The sequence below is a fragment of the Lolium rigidum genome, chromosome 3, assembly GCF_022539505.1.
Source record: "Lolium rigidum isolate FL_2022 chromosome 3, APGP_CSIRO_Lrig_0.1, whole genome shotgun sequence".
NCBI classification, from domain to species: Eukaryota; Viridiplantae; Streptophyta; class Magnoliopsida; order Poales; family Poaceae; genus Lolium; species Lolium rigidum.
The window spans coordinates 89,068,187-89,081,795 of NC_061510.1; the positions used below are offsets into that span (position 1 = coordinate 89,068,187).

Below are 13,609 nucleotides of genomic sequence, written 5' to 3' on the forward strand. Positions count from 1 at the left end.
CCGCCTCCGTCCTCCTCCCCCGATTCTTGCCGCCTCCTCTCCTCCTCTCCAAGGCGCCGCAGAAGGGATCAGTGGAGGCTGCACGACGCAGTCGATGTGAGCCAGGAGGGAGCGCGGGAGCCGCCGCCACCTCCTGCAGTGAGCTCCGATGGAGGCGGCGACCAGCGGGTGGAGGTGAGGCGGGAGCGGCCGGAGACGGGATCGCGCGGGGCGGATCCACGGCGGCGACTGGAGGCGCCGGGCACGGCCGGAGACGGGCCGGCGCGGGGTGGATCTGCTCCGGCGACGACCGGAGGCGACGGGCTCGTGCGAGGCGGATCCGCGGAGCTACTTCTCTCGTCACCTTCCTCCCTCTTCGCTTTTCTTCTCCTCTCACGTATTTCTTCTCTCACGTATTTGGGTCTCCCCCTCTCAGCAGATGTGATTGTGTGTGGGGAGGAGGTGAGCAATGGCGACCAGGGAGGAGCAGCCTCACCGGCTCGGCCTGAGGATTCGGCGGCGCCGGCAGACTCCTCCACGGTAAGCCCCCCGCCCCTTTTCTGTAGATGCATCTTTTTCCTCTCCTATTTTCTCTCTCTGTCCATATGGGGATCTGATGGTTCAGCAAGAAGGCTGTAGCGTGTAGATGCCTATGGAGCCTATGGAGATCTGGTGGTTGAGGTTGTTCATGTAAACGCCTTGGGTCTCCTCATTTGGATCGTTTCTAGCCATCAATTTTAGGGATCTGCTGTACAATTCATACGGTAGAATGAAAATATAAAATGTAAGAATCTATCACAAAAAACTTGTAATTCCACACTGTGCTATGTTGTATTTTTGGCAACTGGTAAGACATAAAGAGAAGTATTTAGCGAACATAGAAAGGGAGATAAAATTGTTAAATATAACAGTGGTTGAGAAATACTCCCTGTGTTTAGGCACCGGGCCCTACTTTTTATAGAAAGAGCTACCATTCCATATGAACTTTAGTCTTTAATAATCCAAATCTTGGCAGACTGTTGTTTTCAGGGGGTCTCCTGAAGTTTTCTTGCCGTTGACTTGTATATTGTCTTGACCAGATTACCTGCAAGAGCGTGCAAAGGGCAGCACCATGTACGGATTCAAGGGAGGCCCAGCTGGGGTCATGAAGGGCAAGTACGTCGAGCTCAATGCGGATTTCGTCTACCCATACAGGAACCAGGTATGGCACCATAACCTTTATTACCGAGCATGCCTTATTTGAAATTCCAAAAGTGCGTTCCAACTCTTGTGTAAACCATGGAAGAAAGTACTGTTGATCATTAAGTCTCTGGTGATGTGTTTTTCAATTTTCCTTTTCCTTTTCCTTTTCAACAGGGTGGATTTGATATGATCTGCAGTGGAAGGGACAAGATTGAAACACCAGAGCAGGTCTGTGTTTCAGTGTGCCTATGCGCAAATGCTTACTGAATCCTCTATGCCCTTCCTTAACTTGATATTTTGTTATCTTGTGATTTTAATTCTATTCGGTGTTTCTTGCCGTTGACTTGTATATTGTCTTGACCAGATTACCTGCAAGAGCGTGCAAAGGGCAGCACCATGTACGGATTCAAGGGAGGCCCAGCTGGGGTCATGAAGGGCAAGTACGTCGAGCTCAATGCGGATTTTGTCTACCCATACAGGAACCAGGTATGGCACCATAACCTTTATTACCGAGCATGCCTTATTTGAAATTTCAAAAGTGCGTTCCAACTCTTCTGTAAACCATAGAAGAAAGTACTGTTGATCATTAAGTCTCTGGTGATGTGTTTTTCAATTTTCCTTTTCCTTTTCCTTTTCAACAGGGTGGATTTGATATGATCTGCAGTGGAAGGGACAAGATTGAAACACCAGAGCAGGTCTGTCTTTCAGTGTGCCTATGCGCAAATGCTTACTGAATCCTCTATGCCCTTCCTTAACTTGATATTTTGTTATCTTGTGATTTTAATTCTATTCGGTGTTTCTGCAGTTCAAGCAATGCATTACCATTTTCAGATCATTGCCAGCAAGAAAAAGGTAGTAATTAATAAGCATAGAAGAAATGGTTCAACGATGTATTAGACTGTAATTCATCATGCTTTTAACAGTGCCAATAAAAGCCAACTTCCTTTGAAGAACTAGATAGTAAAAGAACCAAAGCAATACGTGCAATAGAAGAAAACATGGAGAACATGATCTACAAGAACTAGCTAAGTTCGCATACCCCCGACTTGTATTTGGCAGAACGAGAAGCCAATTTGTTGAAAAGCTGCATCAGCTGAACCGGACTATTGCGCTTATGCTTTGGTAGTTACTAAATCATATGTTACTGTTCTTTTTGGGGCTTCCGTCGCTCTATACTCCAGAGACTGTTGTTGGCCGCTATGTGATGCCTATGGTCGTGTTAAGTTCGACGAGATCTTTAATTTTTGAAGTTACAGAAATTTTTAAGGTTTGTGTTTTTAGTGCGTTGTGGATGATTCTCACTGTGATCATCCCAGGATAGCAGGTGTAGTTCTATTGAGCATTAGTGTTCTGCTTCCATATATCATGTTGGATAGTGATTGCATCCAGATTTTTTTTATTGTTTCTTGTTTTTCCTTCCTGTTTACATGGCAAAGAGATCTGTGGTTCCCAAGCATACGCGGTAGGGCCTCTAGAAATATTTCCTGTTTTAGAGTACATTTGTCCATCTTATTCCTTCCTCACCAATTTAATTCTATTTTGCAGCCAGGCTCTGGATGTCCAGGAGTTTCTTACACCACAGCATTATTGTTCGTGGAGTCCATTGTTGTTGCAGGTCTACCCATTCTCCCCATCTCTATTTCCCCTCTTTCTTCTCATGTACATTGGCACTATTTGCTCCCTAGAATCTATATTATGCAATATGTGCTACTGACCAAGCATTTGATAGCTCTCTGTCCTAAAAAATGTTCTAAGCTAGACATAATTGGATGGTATTTTGATATGTGCGTGTGTTGTTGCTTTGTAGGCTACGAGCTGCAGCGAGGGGCTGCAACCTGTCGGCGTGAGCAGCGTTCAAGACCATCGCGCCATGCGTCGAGTGGCGACGACAGGCACGGTCCAGACATCAGGGTGAGCTCATCCCAGTAGTTGTTTAGCTGCAGAATTATGTAGTTCCAATCAACTGGTTATTATTATTGGTTTCCAAGAGTGGCTCTAAAGGACTGCCAGGTTAACTAAACTTTGTTGATTCATTCTTTCTGCTTGCAGGAAGCTATTATTCAACAGAGACACAAGTAACAACAATATTCCACGTAAAAAATGATTGGATTGTCAATGCCAACACGAGGTCCATATACTATGATCCGACCATCTAAAACAATCCAACGGTGTTTGACCCTTCCAGGTTCAATGTATGCATTGCAGGCTAAAAGAATTAGTGCCACATATATAACTTTGTGACATAGGCTATGGTACATTTTGTTTGACAGCTGCAGAACACGCCGAAGAACAATAATCCAAGAAAAAAGAGGGGTCAGCATCGTTTTGCAGTATTTCATATTTAGAGGCAAGAATGTCAAATTGATTCTAATTTTAATCTTGAAATAGCAAGGTAATTCTATAATTATGAATTTCTGGTCATCATCTCCCTTCCATCAATTCTTGAGTGGTTTATCATTTGTTCTTCCATTCAGTTATTTTGACTCTGCTGCTCTCCTATCTATTCACAGAAATGCTACCTGACTTTTTCTTTCTTCATAAGAGATCCTTTAGTTGGTATTGTTGAATGTTACAGATTCTATTAACCAACTCTGTTACAGCTGACAGAGTTAAGTGTATAAGCTAGCGACAGAGGCTGCAAGAATGGGTTACAATGAGGCTGCAAGCATGGCTTACCTAAGTGGAGCGTCATTTGTTGTTTAAACTTCCTACTATTTGTCAGCTGACACCATGCTTCATTCTCTGTTTCCAGGTACTGTGGTTCTGTCTTCGTGTCTGATGGTACAGCAGAAACTGAATTTGTGCCATCAGAAACTGAATTTGTGCTTTAACTTATTCTGAACTTCTTTTTCTTATATTGTTTCTAGGACTATCACTTAAGTCTCGGGATTTGCCGGCATTGTTTCTGGCTGTTAGGTTGTACGTCATCTCACCCACACAATGCTGGATTCAGGTACACTAGCTGCTACTCTTTTTATCATTTACTTGATTCATTTGAGACTGAGGTCAACATATATACTGGAAAAGTACAACTTGGCATGTATTAACTTCTGGACTATTGTAATGCATGTCATTGGCCAGAGAAGGCGGGGGTCTGTGGATGCTAGCAAGTGAGGCAACTTGGCTCGGACCGGCCATAGCGCTGGTGTTGATGTCTCTCCAGTCCCCACCGTCCTCCTTTGTCTCCCAGCCACGGCTGGCTTCAGTCCCTCCTCTGATGTGATGCTATGTGAGCAAGAAAAAGAGCAAAAAAGTTCTGTATCACCATCCAGCGTCCACACAGCCAGATTAGTTTTGGATAACACATGTACTCTGACCTGCTCAATAGTCTGAAATGCCTTCATTATTAGGCAGATAATGATACTGCTCTGAATAATTCTTTTTTGTTTAGAGCAACAGTGTTTTGACTTTTGAGTAACTCTCCTAGGTACTATATATTGCTTTATTTGTGCTGATACTGAATTTTGCCTTCTGAAGTAGCTTAGCGTAATTTGCAGTCCTGATTAATGGAAGTCAGATTGATTGATTATATAGTTTGCATTGCAGGTATAGGGTGTTGGTCAACAGCTACTTGCAAGGTAAAGAGATGTCAACACTTCGTTTTTGAGCCGTGGCCTGTGAGGTACTGAGTACCGTGTCTTCCATGTGCCCCTGACAATCTTCGGCATGCCAACTTTTAATTTACCATGTAGAAATTATCTAGCTTGATTCAATCCACCAGTGTTATTTTAGGAGATGCGTGCTGCACTTAAGTAGCTGTATCATCAACTGCAAGGTTAATTATTATGTTATTTTCTTTGGACCTGGAGGTTGAAAACATGTGGAGGAGGGCATCACGCCATGCAATGACACAAGGGATCAGCTAATTGGATCTTTGGTTGTATTCAATATGGTCGTTGACTTGTTACAATATTTCAGAGATCTAGCAGTGTAAAATAAAATCTGAAGTCGCAGATATTTGGTAGTTGCAGTGCGGATATTTGGAGACCTCTTGATTTGTGTTTTGAACCCGACCCTGATTAAAAAATCTGGTCCAAAATTATGTGGTGTACGATATCTCAAATTTTTTATGAGGGTGCTTAAATTAAATAGTTTGCAGCTATCCCTTTTTCTGTTCTATGATAAAAACATTTGTGAATTATGTTCTATGGTATGTAGGCCAGTATATAGACGCTTAGCACACTATCTAATTAGTTTTGAGTTATCTGTTTTCCTCTCTATGCTTTGTAGAACAGTATACAAGTGCTTAGTACTACATATAACCATGTGGTAAACTAATTGTTCCTCCATCAAAATGTGGTTGATTCTAACTATATATTAACCTAAAGTTTTTAAAATGTGGACTCCATCCGATTAAACAGCAGATTGTTTTTGCATGAATCGTCAGATAACCCATGGTGGAAGTTAAATGTGTGCATATGATGTCTATATACATCGAAAGCTCCAGGGTCCACCTTCAGTCATTATCTTTTCCCTGAATTTCAGTTTCTGGACATCTTCAAAAAGTAAGCATATAGTCCAGAGCTTCTTGACTCTTGTCTTTCATAGTTTTACTCAAGCGTGAACATATAATACAACTTATGAATGCAAATATGTGCAGTTTTAAATATACAGTATATATAGTACAAATGCTCCTCTTTCCATTTTTATCCTTCATGCGAAATATCGTGATTTTTTTGTTCATCTTTGAACCTTACTAGAGATCTATCAAGAACTACAGATTCACACTCGGAACTTGTTTCTCATAAAAGATTATTCAGCCTTCTGTGGAAACTGCAGTGGATGCTGCTACAACCTCCATTTGTCTTAGGACCAGCACTGCTGCCAAGAAACCAAAGCAGTGCCTGGTCTGCATGCATAAGGTACAACCTAATTACTTTGTGTATAGACGTTTCTGCTCTCTCATACTGCTGTTGTCTTGCAATCATTTTGTTCCTATATCGTTCCTTTCTTTAACATGACTCTTTTTGTTTTCTGATATAGTAACTTCAGCCATTTCTCTATCATACCAGTACATTATAATGATATTTTGTTCTTTTTACTGTTTAGCAATCCATTTTCTGTACAACTTTATCTTCATGGATGGTTCTTGTTACGGGCTTGGCTCACAGGCCCAGGTGAAGAGCTTATCAGTATATTAATAATGCTCGCTACCTCAACATCTGCTGGTATTCAGCGTGCCTTCCTTACTACATCGTTGAGATGAGCTCACCGCCTTGACGCATGCTACTACTTCATGTGGGTTCTCTGCTAAGCTGTCAAGCTGATGTGATGCCTTTACTACCTGCCTATAAACTGCCGTTGGACTTGCATTCTCTGCTGCAGCAGCGACCTGATGTGTAGCTGTGTAAATAGCTATGTAGAAAGCTATTTTGTGTAAGTGCACGCTGCTCTATAAGCATGCTTTTATAAGTAGATCCTTTGTGACCATCGTTCAGCCAGATCCTATGTCCAGAATATGGGCTGAACTTCATCTGCACTTTATCAACTTCTATGGATGGCATGAATTATTGCCCAGGAAGACTTTGTGTCGATATGCTTTGATTTCCATCAGTTTCTCCTCTACAATAGTGGTATTGCTTATTTTGGTATTTTGTAGTAATTGTGATAAATCATACATGTCTTAGGCTTACATTTTGGACATGTGCCCTGCTGCTAGAACATGCTTATTTATTTGTAGAACCTTGCCCATGTATGGGGTGCACATGGTATTGGATATACAGTCGGTTTCAGAGTTCTAATAATATGCTAATATCATTAGAATTTGTATTTGTGCTTTTTTTTTACCATGGAATCTGAACTGTAAGAAACTAAGAAGAGAAGGGAATCATCAGAAGCATGCTTCCCTGTAACAACGCAAACTCATTAATCCATAGATGCGTACAATGTTTCATGAGATTTCTCAAGGCCTCTATGGCATGCTTCAGCCCACCTGATACAATAAAAATTGATTGGTATGTGGAACTCAAGAGACAGATTGTAATTTACTGAAGAGAAATTATGCTGCCCGTGAGTCTCACTCTGTTACATGCCAGCACTCTGTTACATGCCAGTTAAGCACTTAGTTAATTGTCAGTGGAAGCGATCCTGTGGAACCTACTTCGAGTCTAAAATAGAAGTACAAAAATACCAGATTAAACAAGCATCCCAAGTAGAACGAGTCGTAACAAAAACGGCAAGAAACTATTTATGTAAGGTGTCTTCCACGATCATTGTTACATGTAAGAATTATGACAACCTAATTACATACACCTATAGATTCTTCGCATACTATCTCTTGGACTGCTTCGTCGAGGGTCTTTCGTGTCGTAAATGAAACACTGCCAAGAAAGGTTAACATCAGAATTCAAGTGTTGGTGCCATAATTTTATACTCCTAAAGTGCTTGAACACCTATTAGCTTTTTCGGTATGTTTAAGGTTACCATTTAGGAACATCAACCGACATCAAGAAGTATGAGCATTATATCGACTGGCAAAATAGGAGTGTTCCATCGATTATTATCATGTATACAACACTAGTTAGTATGTACGTGCAACACACGTCTTGATTAGTTGATGTAAATTGTAATGCAACATATATATCATAAAAAGCTTAATGATTTTTCATCATTGATGCGTGATAGAGTAGGTGGAGCGGGATTCAGCCTTTGTATTCTGGAGCTTGCGGCAGCATGGAGATTTGTTTCAAAAATAACTGCTAATTTAGTGAAAGGTTTCCAAATTAGTTAGACGGTTCGTTCGGCACCGTGGAGATTTGTTTCCAAAATAACTGCTAATTTAATGGAAGGTTTTCAAAATAGTCAGACGATGCATGGAGATTTGTTTCCAAAATAACTGCTAATTTAATGGAAGGTTTCCAAATTAGTCAGACAATTCGTTCGCAAGGACGCGCAATGTCATTGGAGCATGCTAGGCCACAGGATCTCAGTAGATAGATGGCTGAGATTAAATGTTCCTGCCAACTTCTTGCTTTTATAAGTAGTTTAGATGAACATTTTGTGAAACCGCAATGGATCCGGAGCAAGGAAAAATTATGCCATTCAGAGTGATGGACTGCTATAACTGGAAGCACGCGATTAGAAAATTTCCACGAAATCATTAGAGAGCTTTCAACCATTCCTAATATACTTATGACAATATTAGTCTTAGATGAACCTATACCTATTTCTATCTATCTATGTTGGAATTTATGTTATGGGTAGCTAACCAGGGACCAATCATGAGACTCACGGTAAAGTCAATAAATCTCAATCCAAAATTTACAATTATAATATTGTCTCGCTTTTGACTTGTGTCGGGGCGCAACAAAATGAAGCGCAAAGGTTCTTTGCAATTTTCAAAAAAAAAAAAACAGAATCCTGTAAAATTTATGCTTGGATGTAGTATAGTGACGTATATTGAAATGTAAAGTTCACTTTTCATAGATTGTATAGATCTCTGCAAGATATTAAAGCAGTTAAATTTTGAGCAAATTCTTAATACTAAAATAGGCTAAAATTTATAGTTTAAATTCTGACTTGATTCTGTCATTTGCGCGATAGCGCAACAGGTCATCTAGTCTAGACAAAAATAGGAAGATTTGTGGGATAATTCCATCCAATACCTACTTAGTAAACGCACTACTGGGGACTTTTTTGGGATCCCGAATAATTCCTTACAGTTCCATGGAATATGCTTCAAATACAGTAGAAGTAAACAAGATCTAGGTAGTACTCTAGCTGCATCACGTTACCGCTGGTACGATTTAACTAATTCACTGTCTTTTGGCGATCCGCGGCATGCGCAGTTTTGAAATATTTGCCCGGATGCTCTCCCTCAGCTCCTTGAAAGAGTCAGGTATATGGTGGTACTCGTGAAACATGAGTCCTTGAGCCCTACACATGTTTTGGAAGAGAAGGTTATCAGGATTCAAAACACATAAATTCAGTACTGCGTGGGTAGATGTAAGGTGGCCATAAGAAGCTTACCACAGACGAGGATGGCAGTAGGTGAGAAGATGATCAGCAATGGTGAAGGGGCGCACGGAGGGGCGGATCCTATCCACCATGTTGTGTATCTGGCAGTGCTCCGCCAAGTCCTCGGACAGTCCAGTGGTCAGCGAGTGCAGCACGACAGGGCTTCCGTTTTTTACAGAGAAGTAGATGGAGTTGCCCATCAGAGAAGGGAGGTCCCTGGCAGAAATAGACAGGCAGCAATCCGTGTTGAGGAACAGCGCGCGATCACCCAGGCACTTGACCGGAATCAGCTCGCCGCTTCGCAAGTGCACTTCATAGAGCCCGTAGCCTACTCCTCCTAATTCAGCAGCAGCAGGTGGATACCGGTCGGCGACCAGCATTCGTCCACCAGACTCCACCAGGAAAGGCTGGCAGAAATGGATGTGGTCGCCGAACATGTTTGGAATTTGAGCAATAACCACCAGGTGAGAGTCGTCGTTGCCGTCGCCGCCGCCGAGCGGTGGTGGATATAGCTGCACGATCTCTTTTGAAGGCGACAAGGTGGCGTAGACATTTCCTTGGAACGACAACATGCTCCAAACATCACGGTTTCGATTGATCAACTTCCAGTCTGTATCATCTGGCTCCGCCGCGAACACCACATTCCAAGGGAGCCTTACCAGCACGGCGATGGAGTTCGCCGACTTGGCGCCGCATACCACGGCCCTCATATCGAGCCTGTGTTTCTTCCATCGCCCGATCCACCCGCGGAACACACTGGCGAGGGGCGGGAGATCGACGGCGACGCGCGTGAAGGGGTGGAGCACGCGGACCGCGGTGGTGCTCAGGTGGAGGAGGATGACGAGGCCGTCGGTGAAGCCCACGATCCTGTGGCGCCGGAGCTCCGGCAGGTGGAGGCGGATGCGCCTAGCCGTGCGCGTGTTGAAGAAGGGGATCTCGCAGGCGTCGTCCGGGCGGACCGCGTCGCCGTCGCACAGCGCCACCCAGCCGCGCGGCCGCAGGCGCGGGTCCCGTAGAGTGGGGTCGCGCGGGGAGGGAGTGCAGGCGCGCCAGTTGAAGCACACGCCGCGGAAGGCGATGTAGTCCACAATGTCGTCGCCGCCGGCGAGGATCCGGCGGAGGACGAGATCGACAATGTCGGTGGGCAGGGACGCCCAGCCATGGCTTGCCCGCGCCGGGCGCTTGCTGGGAGCGAGCGGTGCCAGGGAGGCGCCTTTGCGCTTCCTTCCAGCCACCGTCTGCCTCTGCGGCGACATCCCGGCCGGGGATTCCTGGATTTGCAACCTCGATTGGTTGCAAAAAGATTGGCTGCCTCCCTGCCTGCGTGACTTGTGAGTTGTGAGCAGCATCCGAGTCAAAGCTATATCTCCACCTCCACTGCAGCGTCGGCCGACGGATCCCGCCCGCGGTCCGTTTCGCGAAATCGGATGGTCAAGAATTAGCCTCCCGTAACGTCGCTCTCATCTGCTCCCTGCTGCGCTGCGTCAGGTCAGGCTGCTGCACATGAACGCTTCAGCAGCTCCTTGCAGTAGCTCGCTAGTAGGTCCTGCAGGGCACTCAACCTAGTTGCTACAAGCTGCTTGTGCATGCTACTAGTACTTCGCTAAAAAGTCTTTGTGCCGCAGGTGCTGTTCACACTAGTGAAGCGAAGGTGGCCTGGGCTGGGGGTTTTAGTCAACTTTGTGGCGCCCACCATGATCAGCTGCGACCTCTCTCTCCTATTCCTATATCCAAACAAGCTGCTTCCAAATTCAGCCAAGGCAGAGAATATCACAATAAAACAATTACACTTGGTGCATAAAATAATAATACTACTACAAAAAAAACATCGCTATAAATTTCAAAAAAAATTGCTACAAAAAGTAGCTGAACAATATTTTTTATTGCTACAAATCCAACAATATTTGCACAAGTCACAAACGATTGCAACAAAGATAATATGTATTTACAAAATTAAAAAAAGCTACCCCAGGACAGATCCTAGTCATACTAAGTATTGCCACAAAATCTATCACCTGATTTACAACAATTGTTACTATTACAACGAAATCTTCATAGCAAATTTTAAAAAGTAAAGTTATAAAAAAATGATTAAATAGAAACTAGTTTGCTACAGGCGGTTTACAACAAAAATCGCAAACAATTACAAAAAAATAACATGTGTTTGTGGCTACGAAAAATTGTTTAAGAAATAACAAATTTGCTACATATCTAGTTACAACAAAAACCACTATCTATTTTAACAAAAGTTATAGACGGTTACAACAAAAAATGTGTTAAACTGATTTAGTTGATAGTTTTCAACTTGTAGTAGACATTTACAACATTTGGCGTGTGCTTTCCCAACAAAGTTTATACGAAGCATGTTACATTTTTAAATAACTAATGTCACATCAAATAATCTAGGGTAAACATAAATTTGTGGCATACACCGAGTTAAATATTACAACGTGTGCTTTGGCTACAATGTACATTTGTGTTTGTTACAAAATTAACAAACCTATGCAACATAAAAAAAATACGGGGGAAACTTAGGTCCATTGCAGCCACGTACTCACCGGAGGGCCGTCGGCGCTAGATCCGACCACCCCATGCTTATTCCTGAAATCGCTCGGAGGAACGAGACGACGTCACAAATGTAGATTCGGGGGTAAAATAAGTGATGTGCGACGATAGGGACGGGGCTGACCAAATAATACCGCCGGCGGGCGACCAAAAATAGAGCAAAAGTAGCAAACAAAAGAGAGCAGGTAAAAAAAGAGCAATGGTAACTACGTATACATTAGGAAAATCTAGCTAAGCGTCTAAGCCTACATAAGCCTACATGCTAGCTAGTAGCCTACATGCATGATATGCCTAGCTAGCCCGAGCCTGCGTGCGAGCTAGCAGCGTACTCCCTCCATCCACGAATAAGTGTATATGCATGTTTTTTAAAGATAAATTATGAAGTCGGTGGAAAATACATTGGAAAAATACAAATCAATATCTCACTCCTTTTTAATTATTTCACCTTCAATGAGCTAAGTGCATGTAAAAACAAGGAGAATGTGTCAAATATTATTGGATTTGATGTCCGTACGATAAGAAAGGGAAGTAAGTTTTGCTAATTTAAGCATTGGGACTTAGAAGTGCACTTTTTTGTGGATAAAGTTTGGAGCTAAACGTCCACTTTTTTTAGGATGGATGGAGTAGATACTATGCCTGGGCGTCCCCCGGGGGATCTGATTTCCCAGCCCCCGGGTCGCCAGCCGTCGGATGGGTCATCTTGGACGGCTAGATCTGCTTTTACTGAATGTAGCAAAAAAACACCTCCCGGCAGCAAAAAATAACCCGATTTTGCTACATTGTAGCAAAAAACGGTTCAGTCACGAAATCAAATAAAAAGGCCGAGCTCGCCGGAGACCTCGCCGGAGACCTCGCCGGAGAGCTCGTAGCAAAAAACATTATGCTATTGTAGCAGAAAAATGCTAATGTAGCAAAACCCAATATCATCGAAAATATTGTCGAAGACCTCGCCGGAGAACTAACCAGAGACCCCAGTAGCAAACATATTTTCCATTTGTAGCAAAATCGTAAAAAATATTGTAGCAAAAAATGCTATTGTACCAAAAGTCGACATCGTTAGAGACATCGATGGAGATGTTGCCGGAGAACTTCGCCGGAGACCACGTAGCAAAAATATTATGCAATTGTAGCAAAACCACGAAGAAGTGGTAGCAAAAGAAAATAGTCCTATGTTGCAAGACATCAACTAAGACCTCGCCGGAAAAGGTTGCAGCAAAACTTTTATACTATTATAGCAAAACTACAAAATGATTGTAGCATTTAAAAACACTCAAAACAGCATCAGAAAATTCGTGAACAGTACACTTATAATTCAGCACCAACTAGAATAAATCCGGCTGGTAGCAGGTTAGCAGCCCTGCCCACCAGGTGCAGCCCTGCACGCTACCATAACATCACCAATCCACTTGACTGCGCCCGTCGCTAGTGGGCTGCATCTATATGGCCGACGAGGAGGAAGGCGGCGGTCGTACGTCAGCACGGTCATCGGCGACGTGGCCTCGACCGGGGCCATGGAGAGCAGAGGAGGCCATGGGAGGTCGATGACGTCGCTCTTGCGCCGGAGCAAGAGGCGACGCCGGCTTGGAAGTCGACGGCACGGGGCCGGCTCATGGAGGAGTGCCCGTAGCCAGTGACGGACCTCGCCGCGTGGCGACGGGATCCCATGGGGTCATGGCGGCGGGTTCCAAGGTGCGTAGCTCCAGGATGGAGCCCCGCCTTGCTGCAACTGCGCGCCTCAACGGATGGCAACGGTAGGAGGTGGACCTCACGGCGCCCTGGATGCACATCGCGGCGGCGCGCGACTGCGCCCGAAGCATGGCTGCGGCACGGCGACGGGAGTGGGTGGGGCGCGGCGGCCTGAGCTCGTGCGGGAGACTCCCTGGCCGGCAACGGGAAGAGGAGGACCTCGGGGCGCCATGGACGCACC

General features: G+C 44.1%; 1 protein-coding gene and 1 long non-coding RNA gene across 10 annotated transcripts; both read left to right on the plus strand.

Moving 5' to 3' along the window:
• Window positions 1-273: 273 nt before the first annotated feature.
• LOC124695156 (pyrophosphate--fructose 6-phosphate 1-phosphotransferase subunit beta 2-like) lies at window positions 274-3,008 on the plus strand. The gene is made up of 6 exons (XM_047228043.1): window positions 274-519; window positions 1,059-1,180; window positions 1,336-1,389; window positions 1,967-2,013; window positions 2,711-2,776; window positions 2,969-3,008. Exons 2-6 carry the CDS (start codon window positions 1,091-1,093, stop codon window positions 3,006-3,008), a joined length of 297 nt encoding a protein of 98 aa, XP_047083999.1. The 5' UTR covers window positions 274-519; window positions 1,059-1,090.
• A 254-nt stretch (window positions 3,009-3,262) lies between these two features.
• LOC124701922 lies at window positions 3,263-6,709 on the plus strand. Of its 9 annotated transcripts, none has more exons than XR_007002269.1 (7): window positions 3,263-3,474; window positions 3,550-3,553; window positions 3,762-3,913; window positions 4,029-4,114; window positions 4,243-4,390; window positions 4,708-4,783; window positions 5,882-6,709. It is a non-coding gene; the product is annotated as an uncharacterized LOC124701922 (long non-coding RNA). The 9 variants fall into 9 exon arrangements; XR_007002270.1 differs by having other exon boundaries at window positions 3,266-3,346; window positions 3,432-3,553; XR_007002268.1 differs by having other exon boundaries at window positions 3,332-3,346; window positions 3,432-3,474; window positions 3,550-3,913.
• Window positions 6,710-13,609: the final 6,900 nt, after the last annotated feature.

Bases quoted from the DNA above. Each gene is read 5' to 3' on its own strand.
- LOC124695156 (XM_047228043.1), top strand. From the start codon at position 1,091: ATGTACGGATTCAAGGGAGGCCCAGCTGGGGTCATGAAGGGCAAGTAC. The intron at 1,181-1,335 runs GTATGGCACCAT...CCTTTTCAACAG, and splicing joins TCTACCCATACAGGAACCAG to GGTGGATTTGATATGATCTG. The intron at 2,777-2,968 runs GTCTACCCATTC...GTTGCTTTGTAG, and splicing joins GGAGTCCATTGTTGTTGCAG to GCTACGAGCTGCAGCGAGGG.